Genomic DNA, 26,859 nt, shown 5'->3' with positions numbered 1-26,859 from the left:
ACACACTGCCTAAAGGGAAAGTACTCTCTGATGGGAACAAGGCGTTTATTCACTGTAACATTTGGCCCAGGGTTTAACAGCAAAGGCAAATGCTCTGACCAATGGCAACAAGCCAAAAGAATTCAGTTGCTTGTTGTTATAAAAAAAAGTTTCCATGTGGATATTATGTTACAGGTTCTAGAATATGCAGCGGTTTAAGAACTATTTTTATGAAGCCATCTACCTTTTATGTAACATGTGATGACCTTTTGTAATGCCTTTTTGAAGTACATTAGCTAATGTATTTGCTGTCTATATTCTTCATTTATAAGGTAAAAAATACAGATTCCCATCTATATTTTCCTTAGTTGTGCAAACTTCTGATGCATTGATACATCAAATGAGACATTTCCTTTCAATGTGAAACATATCATATATATCAGAAAATGTAAATAAATTTTGACATTATGACACTGACAAATCAAATTGTATCAGTTCTCACAAAAAATATCCATTTCATAACATAGAATTCAAAATATAACACCATATTCTTGGCAGCAGTAGGAAAAGTGGATGGAGGCTGCATAAACTTTACACAGTCATTTTACTTACTGTAAAGGGGTGAAATTTGTAGGTACTTTGACTTTAATAACATTGAACCCTTTTATGGCTGCAGTGGAACAGAAGTACAGTGATGTGCAGCGTTTGCTCGAAATCACCAAGCAGGTCTGTACAAACCTGGCTGATACTGCAGCGATCAGAGACTGCCAGAATAAGACACACTCGCTTAACGGACAAATGCTTTCCTTGGCAAAGCAAACGCTTACTCAGGTCCAAAATGGTCTCTGCGAAGCAATCCAGGTCTGCACGGACATTGTAGTATTTAACTGTACTGTTGGGAAAAAGCGTTTCACTCTGGGATGACAAGACAGATGGATACAGTAAACCTGGGTCAGACTGTCATAGTAATTACATTTCGGGGGGGGGGGGTTTAGAGGTTGACAAGAGAAAATATCAAATTCCCACCAAAAAAGATATACATATATCGAATTTTTACGGCCTTTTCATTGCCTGCTGCTTAAATATCTCGTGAAATATGACTTAATTGATATTTAAATGTGAGACCATGCAGTGCACTTTTCGGATCACTGGATTCGTTATTATTTCTGCACTGGCTCGATGTTACAAACGATGCGGTACCTTTCGCGTGCGACTGCCAGCTAAGGTCAGCGTAGTCGTGCCTTCTGCAAGGCTGGGTGTCGGCACTCGGGGTGCCAGCAGAGAGCTTCTGGCCGGGCCGGAGATCCACGCGTACTGGAGTCCAGGACGTGCCATCTGCTCTTCAGCTGCAGAACACGCTCTATCAACATGCCAGAGCTGCTCGCAGAGCCGTGCTCACCGCGCAGCTGAAGCACTGCAGCCCGTCAGCCGTTGGTGTAGCGTGAACAGCGGCCTTCCAGTTATTCGCATTTTCGTCTCACTTATTTTCTAGGATGGATTATAACAGACACGCTGGTTCAGGAACTATTTTTATTAAGACATCTACCAGTAACATTTTACAATAAGGCTCCCTTTTGCCACTTATAAATGGTAGTAACTCATTAATAAAAAGAAACTCTGTTATAACTTGTTTATAATTGCCTATTAAGGATTTGTAAAATGTTACAACCTAATTAAAAATTTACTTATAAACCGTTCATAAAGCTTTATAATGGTAGTCCTATTGTAAAGCATGATGTAACATGTGATTCTGATTTTTGTTTTGCTTGTTTTGATTTATTTATTCGTTGGTTTGTTTGGTTGTTAATTTTATTTTATTTTGTGTCTTTTGAGTAAGTGCTTTTATCCAAAGTGACGTACATTTTAAGAAAACTGGTCCGGCCAGTGCCTGGAGAAACTGGCGATTAAAATTGAAATGTGGAAATGTAATATAGTTGAAGTGCACTAATGCTCTGGAGAGCGGTATATTCAACTGCGTGTCGGTAAGTTAATGCAAAGAAGAAAAAAAAATGCCGTAGCACTTTCGTAAGTTTTTAATAAATATAAATGCTCACACTTGGAATGTAGTGGTCAAAACCAACAAATTTTTGGATCCATTAAACACTGTGTCTGTGTTTTTACCAGCTTAATTTATTATAAATTACAGCACATGAGAGACATTTCTGAAGTGGTGGAGAAAAAGTCATTGGGTTTAATTGTTGCTTGGTCCCCAAGCTGGATGTTGAAGATTTCCAGAACAACCCCAGCATACGCCGCAGAAATATGTAATGTTATTACTCTTATTCTCGTTTTTAGCCAGATCAATCTGTGTTTTTCAGAGATTTTAATTTACAAACCAATTAATCCAAAAGGCAAGTTCCCTTGGTAGCTACCCTTGGTAACAAAAATCTCACTCTTATTTATCTTTATAAAAAACAGTGAGGAAAATCCAACATTCTGAACGTGGTGTATTTCCTGGGGACATCTCAAGCTTTTTTTTCGGAACACAACGTGATTCTTGAACTCTAGCGTCAGCGTGCGATGTATAATTCAGTTTAGACTTTGCACCAGCGGCTGTAGTGTAAGATTTCCGCAAGACATTTTCCTTTTATGCTGGGAAAAGAGCATAATCACATACAGGGAAGACATTTAGATTGCAAAATTAGGGGGTTAAATGACAAACGCATGTTCCTAAAAATGCCAGGCCAATCTGAGAATTCAGACTCAAGAGCGGAGCACTTTAAATATAATACCCATTCAGAGTTCACACTCAGGAACGCCGGCTGAATAGAGAACAAGTATGTGCCCAGAATGCACGTTAACACTGCAGGTTTTTCTTATGGGAACAGGGCTAACCTGAGAGCCTAGCATCTTCCAGAGGACTCACATGTGCTGGGCACGCTTTGTTCCTGACCCTTCCGTAGATATAAGGGACACCGGGCAACATTGTTGATATGAAGCCGGTATCTATTTACTCATTAATCTGCATACTTTTAGTATGACATTTTTCATAAGCACCAGGGTTGTTGCTAGGTGCATTAAACTAGCATTAGTAGAGACACATTTAGCTAGTGTTCGTTGCTGAAGTGTCTTAAAAGTATGTTCACCAACTGTTCCAGGCCTCGCTTATATATCATTTATTAAATTTGCATTTGGGATGTACTGATTGCATGTACTTCTTAATTTCTAGGAAAATATGGCCTGAAGAAGAATTCCTATTCAACGGGATGTGCTCCCTGTAAGCGCCAATCTCAAGCAGCAGACCTGTGCCACCAAATGCATTTCAAATTAAAAGTCCCCTCTTTATTTGTTCTCCCACAATGCGACTATATCACTCACAGCCTTGTTTAAGCTAGTGTCATGTTCTTCCGTCGTCTTCTGAACAGGGACATCAGGAAAAGCCTTTAATGCGATTTGCTTTGCAAATATTACATTTGTGAAAATAAAAGTAACAGTTTAAAGCCTTTTTGATGACAGTCTACAGCCATTGTTCATGTTGGCCCAAATAAGTTTAATATTATCGTGAACGTGCGAATTCTCCTCTTTTATTTGCTATTTGAAGATACGCCTTCTTCAGATAATATAATAACATGAATTTGGCATTTCTAGCGTTTGAAAAATGATTCATAAGCCAATAGACGTTCTCATCCCTATAATCAGAAGTATCTTTGCCTCTGATAATGGTTTCCACGCCTGACTGGCAAGGTCACATTGTGAGGTGACCGGCACCAATAACGCAACCTCAATTAACCCACTGGCATCAGACAACGACAACGAAGAGCACACTGGTCATTCACTCGGGGGGAGAGACAGGGGGCTGAAGCAGATGCACAGCATCCCTCCCCAGCGTTGAAAATAACATGGCCCTCGTCCTGGTCCCAGTTCCCCGTTTTCTTTCATTTACTGTACAGCACCACTCAAAAGCACAGGGATAGATGTGGAATTCCAGGGAAAGCTATTTGTAGGGGGGGGGGGGCAAAGCCTCCTTTTGAAGTAAAAGGCACTAGTGGAAGTTTATTACTCAGTTAGCTGCGGGCCTCGCAAACAATTAAGCAAACCATTCATGTCTTTTCATACATCCGACTGGACAAAACCTCCTCTTTAATAAAAAAAAATACCTTATTAGTGCAACATCTACTCAGGGAAAAGCCGCTTTTAAAATCAGAAGCACGTTCTGAAGAAACGGAAAGTTTTCCTCTTGCCCGAGTAATGCCTCGGGCCAATTTAATTGGACCGGTGCTTTCCTGTGAACTGCTTGGGCTGATTAAATTGAGAGATTTGGTTCCCGCGATGCTGGGAGACATTCACGCTGAATGAGGCGGGGATGTACGTATTAGCGAGCTGCATTGAGCGGGCGGCACGGAAGGCTAGGCCGCCCGGGATCCGACGCCGCCGGGAAGCGGAGTGCCGTGGCGATTAGCCGAATTTGTACGAGCATAAACACTTATAACGAAAAGCCGCTTTCGTTAAGGGAACTTGACGGAAGAGATCAAGAGTTCGAGGGAAGGCAGCAGCGTCTTGTCAGTTTCCTAAAAAATGTTTCTTTAAAAAAGCTTAATTTCCTTAGATGGCAACCCAATGGAAGTTGTAATTAAATTTGTTCACTAAATAAACTGAGTGAATAAATAAGTAACATATGTAACATAAAGTGTGCAAGCCCACTTACACATGTATATTTACATATGCAGCGTGGCTTTATATGCTATACTATATATATATATATACATACATATATATATATACACACACATGTATATATAGTGTGTGTGTATATATATATATATATATATAGAAGTATAAATATATGAAACACTTTTATACTATAAAATTTTTTAAAAAAAAACAAATAAAATCTGCCAATATAGGAAACAGCAAAAGGTTACAGTCATGCAACAATAATAGTCTATGTTATATTTCTGCAATTTTTTTCTAGGAGTTACAGCACAAATGTTTTGGACAGATTGTTTTGCACCGTCTGATGATGCTTGTCAGTCACATTTATAGCTAGGTAAATATTTGGTAAATTAAAAACAAATATTTTCCCACTTTTTTTTTTTACATCCATAAGAGTTGTAACTGGGACTGTTGATTCTTGGCGAATTTGAGCAAATTGAATTTAAAGTTAATGTAAATACTTCTGCGAGGAGCAAATAGCCAGCGCATAAACCATTACGCCACACCCAGACTGTTCGCGGCTTTCAGGCGCTCATCGCCTTAATGCATTTTATTGTATTATGTTACTAGTAGTTGCATTTCCTGACCTAAAACTGAATACTGCAATATGCGGGCATATTTCTCACTTAATGCTTACGCATTAATATAGCTGATCAGTGCGACCGTGTGACTTAAATAAAGACGATAAAAATGTGACGTCAGTAAAGAGAAGTATATTAGGAGTTTAGAATGTACCGAAAGCAGATTCATGCCCACTAGTATGAAACCGAAGAGATACCGAATCACCTGAAGCCACGGTGATGAATGGGCCAATGGCATTTCAGCTATGGTGTCTGAGACATGAAAGGTGATGCGGGGGGGTGCTGGCCGGACAGGGCGTCAGCCAGAAGCCACTGATTGTCTGTTTGGTGGACAGGGGAGCGTCTAGAGTACTATTGATTTTTCCCACAATGCTGTGTTTAGTGCAGACGCCCCAGCCCACACTGCGCAAACCACCACCTTCCAATACCAGACAAACCACAGACACCCCCTTCCCCAGGCTCTCCTGCTTGCTCTTTATATTTAACATGCGACCGTGCATATCTAATACGTCAAGACGCTTTCAGATTGTCCACGGCACGTTTACCGAAGCTGCCTCGGCTACAGCCGCACCATTATTCAGAAATGATTCCGGAACTATTCTGAAATTCACATTCGTGGAAAAGACTTTTTAAACTCTTATATTACTTCTGCATTACACTTCAGTACACATAGCGTGACATTACATTCAATATAATCGTTATCTATATTATTATCGTACAATTTTTGGTTGTGAAGATATGTGTTTATGTAAAACGGCTCTTTAAAAATGTAGTCGTGGAGTTTGTGTTCAAATCCATGATAAACAAATAATAATAATTAAAAAAATCTATCAGAATTATTGCCTTAAAAACGAAGTGGTATAAAAATCAATGAAGGGTCTATCGTCATAATGTGCATACAAGTAAGAATAACCTATGTGTAAATGGCCTTATCACTTCTGTTGCATACTGGAGGACTGTTTGTAAGCGCTAACAGCCCTTCTATGCCCTACATAGCTCAAAAACTACCACATTTCCTAGGCAGGCGTAAGGAAAACGTGGTTTGGATTTTGGGATCTTCCTGTTTCACCTGAGCCTGGAGAAGCTTGAATTGATATAAGGCTGTATAAATAACTGGAAAAGTCAAACATTTACATTGTCTAAATAAAAATTCAAGCCTACCTAATTTGGTAGTGAGTTCTTGTACATTTTGTAGCTGTTCTGTATTACTGTAAATGTTTTGTTCGCACTCCTATGTTTCTGTCCCAGGCCTCTCAGTGTCTCAGGCCTCATATCTCAGACTTGTTTCGTTTGCTTGGTCCTCTAAAAGCACAGCGTGGCCAGTAAACGTGAGAGGGCAGCCGGACGCTGGTGTAGCACAAGCCCAACACACAAACTAAGCGAACGGCAAATTCCACCCTCTTTTATGCTTCACCCTGATAACAGAGCGCAGCCCTGGTGGAGGTCACCGTCATTAAGAAATGATTATTATCTCAACGGGATTACAAAGGCTAATTACATGTCATGCCCATTCTCCTCACAAGTCTTTCCTCTAAAGATTTGACCTTCTGCAACTAATATACTGTTTCTTAATATCTAAACGGTTTCTTAATATTTAAAATTCACGGTACCGTATTCAGCGGAACAAACAGCTTCCTCCTTACGTTCTGTGAGTTTACAAAAAAAAAAATATATATATATATATATATATATATATATATATATATATATATATATATATATATATATATATATGTGTGTGTATATGTGTATATATATATATATATATATATATATATATATATATATATATATATATATATATATATATATATTGACCTTTAGAAGTTTTGGTTCATCTCTGTTTCTTTGATCATCTCTTTTCATCTCAGTTCATCTCTGACAAGAGGCTCTGGCAGCTTGAAAGGTTTTGTAATGCATGGATGCCTTATAATAAAATATTATTAAAATAATATATAATAAAATAAAAGACCCCCGTTTAAAAGTTGACACAATTAGGGTCAGTACGATAGTCAGGCTGAGCATCAAAATGAACGGCACATGAAATTCTGGCTGAAAACAAACCGTAAACCAAATTGTAAAGGATAAAACGGGCAGTATAGTTGAATAGTTGCGATTTGGTCATAGTGCACATTTCACTGTGTCAACACGCCCATATATGGTGCAATATTGGTGCAATCAGGGCTCATTAAGTTGTCCCCAGCTGTGATAATTCTCATTAGGTTTATCCCATTGAATTTTACATTATTTCCTCCCATATTCCGGTTCTTTGGGGTCATGTAAGCCACAATTACGCAGACATTACCGCCGACATGCATTTCCCAGCTAACGGGCGAATAGGTAAATCTGACATTCGATTAAGACAAAGAAAAATTGCACGTTTAGAAAATACCTTAAGGCATTTAAGTTGTTGCGCTCGCCAGCATTTTTAAGTTAAACACCTACAAAATAAGCGTAACTTTTTCCAAGGAATTAAACAATCATAAAAAGTATAGTGTATAAAATGTTATATAACAAAAGTACAATATATATAATGTTCTGCAAAAAATTAAAAAAACTGCTTGACCTTTACATGAAAACGGCAATATCTGATGGTGTTAGATTGTTGGTACATATCGCATTGCTTATGGTAGAATGGGGAGTTTTCTGTCTTGACAACGGAAACCTAACTGTAAGCTGAAACCTGCATTTCTATCTGAAAGAATGCAGTAAAAAGATACACTCATTAAACACTCATTAAAGCCTCGTTCCACTATCACGGCAGATGTCACATTTTATGTCTCTGGGAAAAGATTTCTAATTATGTACAAATCATACGAAATGTGTATATCATGTATTTATCATGTAACAGGTATGAAGATTTAAGAATTTACACAGTATAGGTATTACAGTCAACAGTGGTGCAGAAATGGTAACAGGTTAGGGAGGGTTACACCTACTGTAATGTGTTGCTGTCAGTGTTGTTCTACAAGAGGGATAATCCGATAGTGTAAGGTTTCGTAGGTTACCATTTTCCATTTACATCAAACAAAAACAGACATTCTGGAATGTCCCGTTGCACTCTATGGTACACACCCCCGAGAAACCAAACAGGGCTTATCCTCTTGCAAATCCATAATGCTTGCAAAACAATCTCGCAGGAACCACTCAGTCCTTCAGTCACTTGCACAGCCTGACATGCGTATTCTCAGCACTTATACAGACATAGAGAGGAAATAAAGTGGGTTACAAACAGCTAACTTTGGCATTTGTTACCTCGTTCGAAATGGCTAATAAAATGTAAACACAAAGTATATGGTAACTGAATTGAATTGAATATCTTTATTTTCATGGTACACATGCAACAAAACTGAATGCCAACCAATCAGTACAAAACACAGAGTTAAGTGCACAATACTAAGCATTATACATTTTTATTATACTTTAATTTGTATTTATTCTTTATCGTCACATTAGAATGATAGTAGCAGAACATAGCTGATAATGTGAGTTATGCAATAATGAACTGCTGAACTGAAACGGAATAAACACATGAAATCACAATAACGTCTACGATAACATACATGTTGTGACACCAAGAGAAACTAACCCGTCAATTTGATAATTCTAATTAATTTGATGTTCCTCTGCTACATTGTAGCTACCCACTTGGTGTGTTCATTAGTATTCTCAGTGGCAGCCCAGATGACAGTGTACCCCATCCTTACCATTATTCTCCTAAATCATCCGTCACTGCAGAAAGAGCAGAAGTCATGATGGAACAGCATCTCCAGATGATTTACAAGCCCAGGACGTGTTTATCTAAGGGGATACTCTGCATACACTCTGAAACATTCACCTTAGATAAGGATGCAAGCAATACTTAATTCAGCTAGGGAAAAATACTGCTCTTCCAGAACAATGAAGTTAACCAAGCAAAAATTCTGATCATCGTTTTTTTAACCTGCAAAGAAAAATGTGCAGTTAAGTTAAAATAGGCCTGCTATGAGAAAAATCCCATGACATTGATAAAAATCACGTAGTTATTTTGTATTAACAGTAGTAGAAACATAACAGGAAACACCAAGCTGGATAAAGAATATATACAACTGTAAAAAAGGATGAAATATTGTTTGGTTCATACGGTTCATACTCTAGGACATATACTCGAGGAAAGAGGAGTAGGGAAATTAGAGAAGCAGTCCGTACTGTGCTGAACTGGAAGTTCAGTTTTCCGAGGTGCAACACAAGCCACATCAAGTGAGATAGCACTCTGAGAAGGTTAGGCAGAAATCGCCCTTCCCCCCGCTTCCCCAGCATGCCTCACTCCGCAGGTGGGTATTAGCTCTAGCAAACCCAGTTGAACAGGATCAAAGATTAAAGGCAGGCCATCGCAATTCGGTAATCCACTTGAGCAAGAAATTGCTTTGCTTTCTATTTGGCTTTCACGCAGAAATATGAGCTTTGTGCTTTGAAATATATAAAAAAATAAGCCTATGTTTGACTTTGACTGCATAACAAATGTTCTAACTAAATGGATATTTTGGGAATTTCTGGACCGCCCCCCTCCCCCACAGGCAACTTGATTTTGCTTTACCCTGGGGGGTAAGGCATGGGGTAAATTTGACATCTCACAGTATTCCCGCTTTTTTATTGGGTGGAGGTCATTAGTGCAAGAGGTGCTTCTGCCCTTGGGACATTTACTCTCTTTGTGATGATCTATAAACAAAGAATTGGCGCTTTGACAAAAGAACCACATTAAAATGCAGGGCAGACTGAGCTGAAATGTCTGCAACAAACACCAACTGCTTATAATATGTGAGCTGGTGTTAATGCGCTATTCATAAACATGATCCCAATTAAAAATGTCCCGACAGAACAGGCGGTATTTAAATAATTCTGTCACTGCCTTATTAGCTTATTTTCAAAGATCCCATTTACTAATTTCTTTAAAACTCAAAACATGTTCTGCACCAAGGAATTAAACGTTGTGGAGAACTCATTACAGTACCTTGTGCAAGATAATTTGAAATTATTTTATATCTTAAGCCTAAATGTGTATACAAACGGGGGTGTCCTTTGTTAATTAATGCATAGTCATTTTTTAAACTGCACTATATTTGCGTGCATTGCTTGATTATTAAAAACAGGGGATTAATTCCATAATAATAATAATATGAACCCTTATCCCTAAATTCACTGGTACGCATTCACACGTTTAAGTCAGCATGACTTTCTCAGCTGTGAAATTTTATTTTTAGTGGACTGGGAACGTCAATCCGAGTCGGTCTTCCGCAGATTTCAAAACATGCAGCCCAACTTGTCGGTGCCCCCCCCCTCTCGTCCCCTCCCTCGGCTAGTAACGTCAAAGGGCCCCTACTCCCAGTGCAGATCCAAAGAAGGCAGAAGGCACGGCTGTGAGCCGGGATTTTTGGGTGGGATTTTGGGCGGGGTTACGCTCCCTGGTATAAAGCAGAAAACCATGTAGGTTCGGGGAGCTGCTTGGCTTCGGGAGGCGCCGAATCGTGTCGTTTATCTTCGCCGCGACGGCCGCTTAAATCAAAGCACGTGAGGAAAAAAGGGGGGGAAATACGTCGGTCGCATTATAAGCAGGACACCCCTATCACTGGAGAATCTAATCCATGAACTTAAAAGCAAACGTTATTACAACAGCACGGCGTTTAAAGAAGAGGATTTACAAAGCTATAAATAGCGGTATATTCATACGTATCTGTTTTAAATATTAAGTGGGTTTTTTTTTTGCATACCTGGTATGGTGTGTTCGCCCTTTTTGTATTTTTTTCTGTATCTTCATCCAGCCACTCTCACCACATTGGAAAGACGAGGCTTTGGTTTCGTCAATGTACTTTATTTACTAAACCACTTCTGGGATTTATTGCCATTGTTATGATCCATAGTTACACATTCATATTTCGATACGAGCCCGAGTAGTTCGTCCGGACAAGGTGGGCAATTATAATAAAGGTGGAGCTACAGCTTTTTAATATTTTTTTTTTGTTTAATCCCTTCCTACTTGCCATCAGGTGTCTTTTGGAGAAGTCTTCGGAAGCGGAGAGCAGTAATTCTCCATCTGCCTGCGAGGAAAAGCTGGAGGGGGGGACTCGTTAGAGAGAAGTGTGACGGCGGATCGCTTGGATGTTGCAGACCTGCCCTTTCTTAGCCTTTCATAGACTTTTTGGTTTGGGGTTTTAAACAGTCTGGTCGCCTGACTTTCAGTGACGAGATGACGGATGTGTGAAGGGAAAATCGATACCGTGTTTCCTTGACGTCCTACGCGTGAAGGTTTCGGATGTGTGTGCTGTGCGGTGCAAGACAGAGAAATAGTTAGTCGGATTTAGGCACCTGGGATACCCAGACTTTGTAGAAGAATCAGCGCTTTAATTTTTCTACTGTATATATATCTATAAATATACACGTTTGTACATGTATCGGTAAATGCGTGTGTCTGTTTTAACTTTATGTGACTCAACTGCTGCAGTGTCAGTCAGTCAATCAGCGTGCGGCACTGAAGAATTGACTATCTGAAGCTCATGATCGGAGCCCTGAATCACGACAGTGCACCTCTTATTAGGCTATTAGCAAGGAAATGTAATTAATTTATTCTGAAATTAATCCATTCCATTTGGAGGAGTAATTTGAGCGATCTAAAAATCCACGATCTTGCTTTTTTTATTCTTGTCTGGTGTTAAGTATCAGCAGTGAATTTCTGGTTTGATTTTTTTTTTTTGTTAATTTTTTAATCGATCGTCAGGAGTATCGTGATATAGAGTCCAGATTTACCGCTGAAATGCGCACGTTTGGAAGAGCGATGCTGTCTTTCGGACTGTTACTGGCCGTGCTGAGCGCGGTGGAGCCCCAGCCGTGCCCGGCACCGTGCTCCTGCTCCGGAACCACGGTGGATTGTCACGGGCAAGGATTGCGCAACGTGCCGCGGAATATCCCGAGGAATACGGAGCGATTGTGAGTACATAATTAAAGCACGCTGTTCTTCCGCTCATTAGGCTGAAGTGCTACGACAAGTGAACATTATGGCATTGTTGCGGCTCCCTCTGTTTAACGAATGGTGGGGGGCGTGGGGGGATATAGCTGTTGCGTACCATTGTTTTTTATGGCTTTCTATACTGGCAACGAAAAGCCGCATCAGTGCGGTATTTAAAAGTACCTGCAGAACACTCATTCATTTAGGAAAAGATACCTTATTACGACTCTTTTAGTTTCGAGTATTAATAACAAGGACTTTACTATCAATCCTTAATTACGTACACGACATGGCATTATAGCGATACAAATAAGACCAACATTTCAGTAGTATTTCACTTATGAAATAAATATATAAACAATCCTACATTATCCACGAATAGGTTTTTAAATTGCATTTAGAATTGTTCATATGCAGCCCAAGATTAGTTACAAAGGGCACCTACACTTCTGGGCGATTTAGGTCCTTCGTGTCCAAGCAAGGGTTGCTTTTCAAAATTATAATATAATGGCAAGAAACACAGCTTGATAAGCCATCGGAGATACATATTAATAAATATTCTGGAATGCAGTGAACGCTTTATTAGAGTCTCTGTTTTATTTATTTTTAAGAAAGCACTATTAAAATGAATATTTTTTCAGGTTATTAATATGTATTCTTTTTCTTTTCGTCACTAGGGATTTGAACTCAAATAACCTCACGAGAATTACAAAGTCTGATTTTGCAGGACTGAGACATCTTAGAGTATTGTAAGTATTACAAGCAGTTTATTTTATGCTCACAAACGCGTGTGTACGGGGTGCACATGGAGCTCTCTGCTGATAGTTAAATGAACTTGAAATTTTGTAATACAGCCAGCAATTTCAGATGTCACAAGTGTATGACATTGTTTATCAATTAATTAAAATGTTTTATATCAGTGTAACAAATCATAAGAATGTGCCTGTGATCACATGAGTCCTGTAGTATTGTTGCTGAATAGTGCTTTTACTTCACGAGGGGAATTAGTCAGTAGTAAACTGGTGAATTTTCATCAGGTCGTGCTAAGTACTGCAGTTATGATGTTAATGTGCACGAACCCACTGGGAAATAATTAGCTTATTTACGGCGAAATAGCACATGTGTTTGTGATTGTGAGGCACAAGGTTAATTTCTTGCATGGACTGTGCTCATGAGGGTTCTTGATAAATTAGGGAGCAGGCTGCTTGTGGGAACAGATTTCGGCCTGGATGAATTTCCTGGGCCGGACGGCAGCTTTCCCGATTCCGATTTGCACATGTGTCCGCGTGCGGGTCGGCTGGCAGCCGCTCCCGCTGCGGCGGCGAGCTGGAGGTGCAGCCCGTGTGTGGGATAGTCCCTTTGAGTTTGGTCGGGAGGGCCGTCCGGGCACCTGAGATCTCCAGGGCACCCATCCGAAACATCGAGTGGAAATTCACAGTCGCTCCGCTGAACTTCTGCTGCCCTCCCAGGCAACTCATGGAGAACAAGATCAGCACTATAGAGCGGGGAGCCTTCCAGGACCTGATGGAACTGGAGAGATTGTGAGTACTGCCGTTACTCATACTTCAATGTGCCTTTTTCTGTGGTTTATTTTTTCCCTTTGTGTGTCTGGAATTTATCCCTGACCTTCTTCTCTGAAGGTCAAGCGCCGTATACTTAAAAATGAGTTTATATATAACTTATCTACAATTTATATATAACTCAGCAGCTCTTGTGATGTGCTGTTTACCCAAAGGGAGTGATTGTTTTAATGTTACAGAGTGGCAGATCTATGAATTGATGATGTCAGATTGAATTTATTTGACATATATAGACAGTATTCAGTTTGAGAAACGTAGTCCTGTAAAAATCCCAGCTGCGTCTTGGCCGTCTTCTCCTTTCAAATCATCTAATATATGATTGAATACGAAAAGTTGCATTTGCAAAATCAGGAGTATTTTTTTTTTATAAATGTCAGTTGGAGGCCTTTTGCAAATATGTCATAATTCTTACAAAGAGTCCTTGCGATGAATAGCCTTTTTGTCTGCGATTGTGAGGTCTGTGTGATGTAGATACATTTCTTTCTGACAGTGAGTATATCCCCAGGGAACTATCGTCAAAGAATTTCTCAAGTTTGAGAACTCTCCCTTGCCCTCACATTTTTTTTTTCAAAATTTGGATGCGACTAAATAAGAGCTCCACAATCAGCATTAAAGCAAAATAATTCTGTCGTCGCCGGCGAAGACTCGGATCTTTCCTGTTTGTTGTGTATTACTTAAGAGACAGATTGTTATTGACCTCTAAGTTCCGCCCGTTCACTAAGTTGCCTGCAATTTCTCCACAGTTTCATAATGCGCCAGCAACACAATACCTTGTAATTTCCATCTGGTGATTGGAAGGTTATAATACGTTTAATAGAAAGTGATAGATTTTATTATGAACAACGTTAGTTTATTAACTTGAATATAACCTCAAATATCATGGTTACTGCAGAACAACAAAAGAGCCTTTTGCTTTATAATCATCCGAAACTTCTGTGAGCATGTTAACAGCAGGCTTGTGAAGCTGACGAACGAGCCAGCCAGAAAATATTCCATTGTGTCCTAACAATCGCTAGATTAAATGTAAAGGAACGTGCACCAGGCGTTTTAGGGCTACTCTTATTAGAAGTGCTATATCTTTTATAATCGTCTTCCGTAATAGAAAGGCCAAAATCCCAGATGAAGGATTTATAGTGATGGATCCACACTGAGGAATAAAATGGTTTCCTTTAGAGACGGTCACACTGGTGAAGGCGTGACCGATTCTGTCAGGTATAGGCAGTGCTATGGATCAGCCATGCTTATCTCCTTTAATCTAAGCCGTGGCCAACAGCCACATCCAGATTTGCTCAGTGTTTTGTCGTCTTTTGGCTCTAAGCACAGTGGGAGAAAATAAACTGGGAGAGAGTAGGGATGGTAATGTGCAAGAGTTGGAGATTTGCACAATGTGCATTATGCTTCATTGTATTATTTTTAAATTCTAGAACTTTTGTGCATCAGAGCTCGCTTTTGCTTCTGACGCAAGTCCCATGTGTGTTGTGCTTTTTCCGGTATAAATTGCCGTTTGACCAACATTTTCATCATCTTTACGGTGTGGGCAGACTGTGGTAGCGACATTCATTTAGAAAAGCCCCAAGAAGTTTAATGTGGTCTGTAATTTTGGAAGCTGGGAAAATTGTGTTTACTGGTATGCCGTTATATGGTAGGTTTTATATGATTTAGTTCGGTGGATGGACAGGCTGTGGGCAAATTTAATGCAGATTAGATTATTTAGATTCATAGCGTTTTGAGCCTTATGATGTCTCCCTCGGTTTCCGGTAATGCTTAGTGGTGTCAGCTTTGGAGCCTGAAGTTTGGTCCTTGCATGTACGTTTCGACTTCAGTATGTTATCATAAGAGTCTAGGGCTTGGTTCAAGTGCTTGTTATTAGTTGACCATTAATGACAGGGATAACCTTAGAATAACTTCGTAATAGGTACGCCGTCAGTATGTGGCTCCACCTTGGCTTGTGGTTTGGTGATGCGCTGGCAAAAAAAGCCATGGAGAATCTTAGAATCCATTGCGTAGTTTTTCCGAAAACGTTTGCGTGAAAGTTAAACTACGAAAACTCTTCGGTTGTCGGTGCTCGAGTACGGTCGCATAACGGGCCGAGGATATTTTTGAAGGTATGATCTTATTCCCAGTAATCGCCTGTCTTTCCCAAACCATTTCGTCAGTCCCATGGGAGGTTGCGCCTACTCTTCGAGAAACATGGCGGAAGCGAGTCCTCGGCCCACGGGACTTTTAGCGACTTCTGGGGCACCACTTTGCCACTGCCGGCTCCTTAATTATTTAATTGGTTGTTTCTTGGCGAGATTAAAAATTCAGGGCCTATGATGTAATCAGGACCCTGCAGGGGAACGGAGCAGGCAAAGGGGCCTTCGTAGATTTTCGAATCAGCTTTTGCCTGTGGGTGGCTTGAGTAGCCCTGAGATTGTTGGACGCAGATTTTTTTAAACGCTGGAGCCGAAGATGAATGTCAGGCAAGGCAGAGGGGGCCGAGCAGGTGTCATATTTTCAGTTTATAGCTTATTTTGTCTGGAAATGTAATTTGAAATCCACATGTTAAAATCCACATGTTAACTAAACGTGTCTTTGATTTGTGCACTGTTCACATTTCAGTGTTCACGCTTGTAATTGTATGTTTATACAAAAAAAGGAAAAACAGACCAGAAAACCAGATACTATAATGTAGAACGATGACAAAGTAATATAGGAAATGAGTGAAATATAACTGTCGAAAATGATAGCTGATAATCAGCTGAGCTTTTATTTTTTATTTTTTGCAAAGTTGCTGTAAGCACTCGGATAAAATATTTGTTTGAATACTGCGTATATTTGTAAAGTTAAAAACGGATAGCGGATGTGTTTTTAATGACTTTCCAAAGTCGTGTGTGACTGAAGGCTTATTTGCACAGCGGAGGGCCCTTTTTTCGAATTCCGTAGCGGAGTAGCTGTTTGTTTTTCCCACATCTGCTTTTTTCCCCGGCCCATTGTGACCGTGTTTGCTAGATGCTGGCTTCTCACTTTTCGCTTAACAAGTTTGTTTTGCACCAGCGTTTCTCAGTGTTAAAGTTACAGTAGCTGACTCACACCACGCATGCCTGAGATTACACAATATTTTACGGATATACTTTTGTGTATATAATCTACTGCTGCCCTGTATTTGAGGCTACAAAATATTTTACTTATATACTTTTATATATGATTTGTGGTTTTTTTATATAAATAAATAAACAAGACAAACATGGCTTGTGATTTATTAATAACAAACGTCACACAGGTATTTGAAATTATTTATAGTTTGGGCTGTAATTATATTGAAATATATTTCTTTTGTTTCCAGGCGGCTGAATCGGAATAACCTGCAGGTCTTTCCAGAACTGCTGTTCCTTGGGACGACGAAGCTCTACAGACTGTAAGTTCCCGGTTACTGTACATTCGTTTTGGTTTCGTTTCGCCCTGCTCTTGGAAAGGTGATGCACGACTGCGTGGGGGTGTGAGGATAATATTCGTTTTTAGAATCCTTCCAATTAACCCATACCCTGGCCTAGTATTTCCCATACGAATACGTTTGGCAGCCGGAGCTTGGGATTTGGGGGGGGGGAGGAATAGTATACAGTTGTAATTTGTTCTGTACCTTCTGTCCAGACTAAAAAAAAAATGAGTAGAAGCAGTAATTGCTTTTTGAGAGGACCTGGGTCACTGGGATGTCGTGGGCTACATCCTGAATGAGGGAAAAGCGGATTTTCAGCTAAACAGCTGCTACCAGCTTCCTGGATAGTAAACGTCTGGCTGGGAAGAAAATTCTGCCTGGATTGTTCTGTAAGAACGCTGGACTCTCACGTTCCTCTGCTGTGTTTCATTATAATGAAGAATGAGCGTCAGTGCATCTATCGATAAGTTGGGGGGGTGGGGGGCAAGTACTGATGCTAATCCTGGTCGCTCTAGTGCCATTTATCTAATTTGTGGCTAGTGTGACGAGAGATCGCGAGGAGGCTTTTTGGGTAAACGCTCGCTTTGACAGTCACATTTCTGTTGCTGGGTCTGGGAGGAATGGAGAAGGTGTCACACGCTGACTGTGTAAATGTTTCGCTCCTACAGGCCGTTGATTGACTGTGTTTCGCGAGGATCACGGTGTTTTGCCCAGCTGATTGTGCTTTTTTGATTTCCCGACTATTGCTACATCATCACACCCAAATTTAGCTGCCATAAATAGATGCTCGCAGCCACCTAGGATACTTAAAAACCGGCTTCTGGCTTCCTTCAAAAAACACTTTGACAAAACAAACGTGTTTTTTTTTTCTTTCCGTTATTCTGTTGGTGATTTTTACCGTCGTGTCCATTTCTTTCTTTGTATTTCGCAGGCGAAACGTTTGATTTGGTAAAATGCGTAATACTGCAATCTGCATCTCGTTTGACATAATGTGTTTTGCAGTAGTACTTGTATGGCCTGCAGTTTTTCTTTAGACTTCTGTTTTTATTACGGTCCATTCTAGAATTTATTTATAAAGTACTCTGTTTATACTCATGAGCTAAATATTTATTTTCTTCTGATCCTTTTTTGTATTTATGTGACACTTATAAGACACGTCTTCCTGGAAGCCTAGCAATGCTGCCACTTAAAAAAAAAAGGGCAAAAGATGTTTTGTGTTTATTTGATAAACGAACGTGAAAACCGCCGTCTAAAAAAAAAACGTCAAAAAGCGTTAAAGCTGACGTCCTCGCTCTCCTCATCTGGACACACGTTTCTGGAAACCTCACGGGCCTGCCTTTGTCGTGTAGCGTGAGAGGAACATGGCAGCACTTTAGATAACTGAACGTGGACGGCTATTTTTAGGAGATGAGAAAGAGTATGGCTTTTCACTCATGGCCTGAACAAATGCCCGAATCTGTAGGTACTGATATGCATCCATTAGGCAGACCTGAACTGGTCATAACAGATGTGCAGCCTTTGTAATATGAACATGATTTGACCTTGATAAGGGCTCTCACTCCTCCCTACTGTTTTTTTTTTTAACTCAATTTAGTCCTGTTGGCATCAGGTGCTGCTCCTTGTAGGGTTCACTGGCGTTTTAGCGGAATAGCGGTAATGGGCAAATTTCATTGGGATAATAACATTAAGTCCGCCTGAATGATTTTTATGAAATAATTTCTTCACACCTAAGGGCTGTTGTTTATTAAGTTACTGGATCCAGCGTCGGAACTGCACACGTGCACAGTTTTGCCCGAAAACCATGCATTTATGTACTAGCTTATTTCGCCATGGCCGATGGTTGTCGCAGTGCTTGACCTTTTACTAATATTGACGGGATAGTTTGTCGTGAATTTAAGTTCTTGAAACCGAAAACGTTTTCGTTGCAGGGATTAACGTTTAGCGCGGCTTAATTTTTTGTAATTGTTTTTTCTGTGGTAGGGATTTGTTGCGCTCCATATCCAGCATGACCTTTGACCCCCGAACCTTTCAATCAGATGCCAGCTAAAGGGCCCCATACGCTGGTTTTGTGGCTCGTTTGCTGGGTGAGAGCGGAGCAGGCGCTGACTGTATATGAATTATGATTATACGCGGGGGGCCACTGCCTCAGTAGCAGCCAAGTATGCCTCCCTTTTGTGTCCCCCCCCCCCCCCCCCCCCCTTCTCCCAGGACACGCCAACAGACCGACACGCGGCTCTTTCTCGAGAGCAGTATTCTGGTTACAGCCGACCGGAGCCAGAGACGGAGTTTAAATAGATCCGCTCCTCTGCCAGTATGTTAGCAGAACTCTGTGAAAACTACCAGGTTTAAATGGAAGGATTATGCAAGGAAGCCACAGCTACTTGTTGCACTTGGAAAGCGGGGCAGCTACCAACAGCGTATGAACAAGCGAAACGTTCGTCTCTCCCCCTCCCTGTTCCTTAATTCGTAGTGTCTTTGCGGGAATCTGAATGCGGTATTGAGAAGATTGTTTGACCACTTAAAAAAAAATAAACAGGTCTGTGCGTGGACATATCCTGTGTGCGTTTTTTAAAAACATTTTTTGCAGAATGAAAACACCGTCAGCTGTGTTGAGTGTTGTACGTAGAGGTTGTATCGGCAGTGACCCGGTCGCTCATTTTCGATGACCTTCTGTAGGATTTCTGGAGGGGGGAAAACAAAGTGCGCATTTCACAGCATGCTGAGTGGTCATCTGAAGGAAATGGATTTTGACTGCTTAATTTGGCCTGTTGGATCACAGTTCATTGATTTCTCCTGTCGGCTACCCTGCTATGCCTTCGCTGATCAAGTGGTCCGCCATCCTATCAGAAAGGTTCCTCACATGTGATGCCTGGAAAAAAAATCTTAGCAGGAAGTCCAGGACAGCGGACCAAAGTTTTGGAGGGAAAGATGTTTTTCTATTGTATTTTATTTGTATATATAATTTATTATGTCAGTTATCTTGATTGATCTTGCTTGTTTTGTACGTCACCCCAAACTGAATTCCGCATATTTAAAAGTACGTGGCAATAAATAAACGGAATCTAATTCTTCTGATTTATACAGCGAAAAAACCAGGGTCCGGCCTATGATGAAAAGAGTTCTATGATATAACATAGTTTATTTTCAAAGATCATGTGGTAGATCTGGCCTAAAATTCCCTTTAAGGCTTGGTGGGTGCAGTGCGACTCTTAATGGCCCGAGGAAAAACTGTATAACCCGACGAGGACTTGGGCAGTCCGAGTACGGATTCCTCTAGCGTTAATTTCAGCCGGCCATGACGAAAGTGCCGGGTATCGCCGCGTGTCAGATAGCGTCGCTCCTCATCTTACTCTCTGCCCCCCCGGCACCCCCAGCCGCATTAAAACCGACAATGGCCACACGGGAATCGCAGGTTACAGTTGCTACGGTTACTGTTGTCTCGTCACATCAGGATCATTACTCATCCGGTAAGTTGCCGTGATAGCTGCCACTGCATCAGCAGGGTTGGGGAGATGCTGGGAGATTTTTTGATTTTTATTTGTTAATTTATTTTCCTTTCTGATAGAGGCGCATTACAGAAGCCGGTAAGCGGCTGTCGCATGCAGTATGCGGGGGGCCAGCAACAGTCTGCGATATTTCAGATCGATGGCAGCCACCAGCCAGAGAAATTAAACCAATCAGTCTGAAAAAAAAATGGTTTTTGAGCCGATGCCCCCCCACGGCCAACCACCACCTCTTTGACATTTACTGCCCCTCTAAATTTCACCATTCCCCTGACTTTCAGATAATGGTCCGAGGTTTGGGGCAGCATAAGTAAAGCTTAATGTCCTCGGTAAATTACATCTGCTTAACCACTGTTTATTCTGGAGAAAGTGATTATGGTAACTAAAGTGGAGGGTTCTCATGAGACTTGTTGGGTTGCGGAGATATCACAAGTACATTAGAAGAGGATGAAAACTCCAAAGATCTGCCTTCTCTAGATTCGCCACATTATATTTTAAGTGCTCTGGGTCAATTACATTGTCAGCAGCCCAGTTCATGGATGTATCAGCTTGTATTTTAATTAACCAGATGTTCCCAAATGAAGTCATACTCCAGTTGAGTATGTTTTGCTTATATATATTCTTCATATATACTCTGTCGTATACCAGGTCGTCATCCAGAAAATCACATCAACAGGTCATCGTGACTTTCTGATCGACTGGTCAAAAGTAGATTTGTTCCTAAGTTGGCCCTTTATTTTATATGCAAAAGTATATAGTATGCTGTATAATAAAATTCTGTCATATTTAACTCATATTGTTTGGTGTTTTTGAACCGTTTTAGCGGCATTTTCTTAGTTCATTACTGCCAGCAGTTGGGGCGGAAACTGTCCCGCAATCCTGGCTGCATATTTACGGTCTCAGAACCGTCGTAAAGTCTATCGTACACTGAACAAAAATATAAACGCAACACTTTTGTTTTTGCTCCCATTTTTCATGAGATGGACTTAAAGATCTACAATTCATTCCAGATACACAATATTACCATTTCTCTCAAACATTTCTCACAAATCAGTCTAAATGTGTGATAGTGAGCACTTCTGCTTTGCTGAGATAATCCATCCCACCTCACAGGTGTGCCACATCAAGATGCTGATCTGACATCATGGGTAGTGCACAGGTGTACCTTATACTGCCCACAATAAAAGGCCACCCTGGAATGTGCAGTTTTGTCTCACAGCAAAATGCCACAGATGCCACAAGCATTGAGGGAGCGTGCAATTGGCATGCGGACAGCAGGAATGTCAACCAGATCTGTTGCTCGTGCATTGAATGTTCATTTCTCAACCATAAGCCGTCTCCAAAGGCGTTTCAGAGAATATGGCAGTACATCCAACCGGCCTCACAACCGCAGACCACGTGTAACCACACCAGCCCAGGACCTCCACATCCAGCAGGTTCACCTCCAAGATCGTCTGAGACCAGCCACTCAGACAGATAATGCACGGCCCCATGTTGCAAGGATCTGTACACAGTTCTTGGAAGCTGAAAATGTCCCAGTTCTTGCATGGCCAGCATACTCACCGGACATGTCACCCGTTGACCATGTTTGGGATGTGCTTGACCGGCGTATACGACAGCGTGTACCAGTTCCCACTAATATCCAACAACTTCGCACAGCCATTGAAGAGGAGTGGACCAACATTCCACAGGCCACAATTGACAATCTGATAAACTCTATGCGAAGAAGATGTGTTGCATTGCATGAGGCAAATGGTGGTCACACCAGATACTGACCGGTTCTGAGTCCCCAGACCCCCAATAAAGCAAAAAACTGCACATTCCAGGGTGGCCTTTTATTGTGGGCAGTATAAGGTACACCTGTGCACTACCCATGATGTCAGATCAGCATCTTGATGTGGCACACCTGTGAGGTGGGATGGATTATCTCAGCAAAGCAGAAGTGCTCACTATCACACATTTAGACTGATTTGTGAGAAATGTTTGAGAGAAATGGTAATATTGTGTATCTGGAATGAATTGTAGGTCTTTAAGTCCATCTCATGAAAAATGGGAGCAGAAACAAGAGTGTTGCGTTTATATTTTTGTTCAGTATATTTGTCGTTCGTCGCCTAGGTCGTAAGTCGACAACAAGCTGTATATTATATTGTCTCAGTAAATAAATATATCGCCATCTGTATTCAGACTGCTTGTCCTGACAAGGTTGCAGATGGGCCTGAATCCGCAGCACACGATCACGATGCGGCAACATGCAGACGCTAGTCAGACTGACTGCATGAGTTCGGACTGCAGCAGGTAAATGAGGTATCCAAAGGAAGCTCACGAAACATGGATAGAGCGTGTAAACTCCGCACGCACGGAGACGGAGGCACGACTGAAGCCCTCGAGCATGGAGGCGTGAGTCTGCGGCGCTACCTTCCGAGCCGCTGTGCCGCGCTTGTTTATTCTAGTAATAAGCTACTTCTGTGGTTTCGCAGAAATAATTACGATCGCGGCTCGCGAGGTGTCAGTCCTCGGTGACCCCAGGGCTCCCCGCACTCCTGATTCTGTCGGGTTTTTCTTCAAACAGTCCGTGAACGGGGTCAGTCGTGGCAGAGTTGTGGATGTGTGTGTGAGTGGGGGGGGGGGGGGGGCGTCGGCTGCTCGGCTTGGAGGAACCCATGAGCGACAGCAGGGCTTGTGGAGGCGGAGGCAGCGGGGCTGGGGGGGGGGTTTGGGGGGAGGAGGACTCACACAGGTGGCTCATATTAAGGTTTTACGTTTCTAAAGGCACAAAGACGGAAAAAAGTAAAGGGGGGTTGGGGGGTAACGGTGATCGTTCTCCGAGTGTCTGAAGAAATTAGAGTTAAATGGCTATAATTTCAGAAGCACAACAGGAGTGTCTCCTGTCAGTGTCAGAGTTATTTTTCTTTGTATCCCTCAATGGGATGTTAATGACATGTGAACAATGAAACTTTTATTTATTCATTTTTTTCTTCAGCTGCCTGAATGGGGTTTTTTTTTTTTTTAAATGTGTCCTTTTGCTTAGTTGAATACATGCCTTGTGATTTGCCATAAATACACTTCGCCCAACTGGTTTTCTGACACCAAGGGCTTTAGTGAGATTGAGGTACGAGGTATTAAAAAAAAGGGAGATACAAAAGTGTTTTGTCGAACACAAAGTCTTTTAATTATCTTTTGTCTGCTCACCGCTAACCCAGATAGGAGTTGGCTTATAGTTTCCTTGAACTTCCAGTCCCGCTGTGAGAAAGCTACTTCTTCTTTTCATGCGACGCATTATGCACGTTGATGGGACGGATAATCTTTATTTCCTCTCCCATAATCTGTTCTTGAAAGAAGCTCCGTATCCGCTGAGAAAAAGATACGTGGAAGAAAATGCTGGATGTGTAAAAGTAGGCAAACGCGCGCACATTTTACACATCTATCAACAGTATTGTTTGTGAAAGGTCTAACTGGCCTTCAGTTCAGGACTCTGAATCGCCCTGTGGCTTTAAATCGACCTGGTGCGTGTTTATTCTCCCCGTTAAGATAATTTGGAACAGAGGGCATGTCTAATATCAGCTCTCTGGATCTCTCCTTTCCGTCGTTCCTGAGGTCATCTAGAAAAGAAGGTTTCTGGAGGTAGTTTGCTGGATGATCGATAGGATTTTACTTGCCGGCTGTTTTTCAGCATCTCCAGACAGGCTTTTGAAATCAACAGTTGGATTAACCTGCGTCTTGTTCCTGGCTATCTTCAGAATTAGCGGCTGAACTTTCGTTTCCTCTTAATTGCTTCTTTTCCCTTCTTGTATTTCGAGTGGGATTTTTCAAGGATGACAGTTCTTTTACGGTATTCTGCGCGCCAGCAACATTCGGCACAAGGACAATCTTAATGGTTTTTCTGTTCAACCAGTGAAGGATTTCTCCCCGAAGAGGCCTCAAGTCCTGTCGCTTGTAGGGGCGTCTGAGAGAATAAGGATATAAGGACATTAGGTCGGATAGATGGTGGTTAATTCTGTCCTCGTGTGAGTCAGTGACCTAGGGGAGTCAGGGTATGATTGTAACGTTTTTTTTGTAAAATATTTATAACCCTTCCCCCCTGAGGTTTTGTCCTTCCTACCATTATATTTTAATGAAAACTACACATGAAAATTTACCTTTTTTCCAATTGAAACAGAGCAAGAAAATAAATAGCTAAACAGGAATAGATAGACAGATAGACAGACAGACAGACAGACAGATAGATAGACAGACAGACAGACAGACAGACAGACAGACAGACAGACAGACAGACAGACAGACAGATAGATAGACAGACAGATAGATAGATAGACAGACAGATAGACAGACAGACAGATAGATAGATAGATAGACAGACAGACAGACAGACGGATGGATAGACAGACAGACAGACAGATGGATAGACAGACAGACAGATGATAGACAGATAGATAGATAGATAGATAGATAGACAGACAGATGATAGACAGATAGATAGATAGATAGACAGACAGATAGATAGATAGATAGATAGATAGATAGATAGAAAGATGATAGATATATAGATTTTGTCTGTCTGTCTGTTTATCTATCTATAATTTTTTAAGCCTCATTCTGAGTGCATTGTTCTCGTCCCCAAACCTTTAACCTTGCACCGTTGTGAATAGTGGCAGAAGCTGCCCGTGAGGCTTGATTGCTTTCCCCTCCTTGGCCCCAATTGATTGAGGGTAGAGAAAAAGAAGCCTTAATTCAAGTTCTGTTTGTTCTCAGTCTTAAACCATCCAGACCCTCCAGGGGGAAGCTGAGGGCTAAGGAAGCAGTGCAGGGCGGCGATTGTTCCTAATCCTCACAAAATGCTGCAGAAATGAAGTTTGCTGTTTATCGGCTCTGGGTGTTACCCAGGTCACAGAGCGATGGGAAAGGCGGCCGAGCCGAGGAGTGGAGAAGCTCTGATCTTTGTTTTGTGTCTGGGTGCTTAACCTCGCCTCGTGACGGGCCGCCTCGCGGAATGTTGTGGGAACGCTTTTCGGAAACGTGCCGAGTGCAGGCTGACCCGCTTCCCGGCCGGTCACAACGCTCACTATTGACAATATAATTACCGGCTCGGGAGAACTTTTAATTTTCTTGGAAATAAAAGGGCATTTGATTAACAGTGTGAAGTAGAGGGCATTATCAGGACGGCGGCAGAGGTTGCCTAGATATTCAGCATCTGCACACTCACTTGCCTTTATAGATCACTTAAGTGTGAACAGGCATGTAATTTAAGAACATAATTACTTAGTAGATCATTTATGAATGTGACTTTAGGTGAGAACTTGCATTAGTGCCCCATGTGTATTTTAAAAAATGTTCAGCTACTGCAGTCTAACGTTACCGTTATGAAATGTCTTAATGGAACGAAAAACTGTAGTATTTGCCATACATAAAAATGATTGTACCGCATTTATGTTTTCGGGTCTACGTTTTTCCTTCTTGTCACTTACATTTTTAACGTAAAAACCATCATTTATTTTTATAAACGTGGAATAATCCCCCACGACATGCATTTTTGAAATTCAAACCATTTTTATTAAACCACTTTTCCGGCACGAGATCATGGTGCATTTTCAAAGTATATTTTAAAATTATCATCAGATCATCTTTTTCACTTTGTTTTGCCTATTATTTTCCTAAACGTGATGCGCAAAAGTGAATGTGAGTGTTGCGCTGTTGAGAAAATTAAGTGTAATTGACTTTGTTTTCTCATCACCGTCTCCACTTGCCAAAACACTCACCGTATAAAGTGGCATCATAATTGATGAGCCGAACTGCCGATTCCTGCATTAACCACAGTGTCAATATGGGCTGCATTATAAAACCGGTTTGCGAGCCGAGCGGTGATTGAACTTTAATGGCAATTTATGTGCTTCTTCAGTCCGGCATAATGACAGTAATCATGCCAAACAGAAGTAAGTGGGAATGAGGAATATCTGGGACAGTCAGCCTCGGTGGCCTCCCAATTCTGCAGCACGATTGCCGATTGGTTTGTCGGGGTCGGTAATGCCCCGCCTCTATCTCCCACGCCCACTTGTTCTGACTGGAGGCCTTTTCAGGGGAGGAGTTTGGCTCGCTAGCTGGGGAACAGACCTCCTGGGAGGGTGCTAAAATAAACCAGCCTCTGCCACCCGCTGCCTCCCCCATGGGGGCCCGC

General features: G+C 41.4%; 1 protein-coding gene across 4 annotated transcripts in view; it reads left to right on the top strand.

Moving 5' to 3' along the window:
- Positions 1-10,653: 10,653 nt before the first annotated feature.
- Positions 10,654-26,859, top strand: part of slit2 (slit homolog 2 (Drosophila)) — a 120,592-nt gene continuing 104,386 nt past the window's right edge. For 2 of the 4 annotated variants that reach the window (XM_048995744.1, XM_048995740.1), the window contains exons 1-4: positions 10,654-12,173; positions 12,870-12,941; positions 13,662-13,733; positions 17,098-17,169. In XM_048995744.1, coding sequence (XP_048851701.1) covers positions 12,001-12,173; positions 12,870-12,941; positions 13,662-13,733; positions 17,098-17,169 — 389 coding nt within the window. In that variant the 5' untranslated portion in view covers positions 10,654-12,000. The remainder of the gene's footprint in view (positions 12,174-12,869; positions 12,942-13,661; positions 13,734-17,097; positions 17,170-26,859) is intronic. The other 2 variants (XM_048995741.1, XM_048995743.1) reach the window with 2 other exon arrangements.

Source organism: Brienomyrus brachyistius, chromosome 25 (genome assembly GCF_023856365.1).
Source record: "Brienomyrus brachyistius isolate T26 chromosome 25, BBRACH_0.4, whole genome shotgun sequence".
Classification (NCBI taxonomy): domain Eukaryota; kingdom Metazoa; phylum Chordata; class Actinopteri; order Osteoglossiformes; family Mormyridae; genus Brienomyrus; species Brienomyrus brachyistius.
This window is presented reverse-complemented; position numbering and strand designations above follow the sequence as displayed.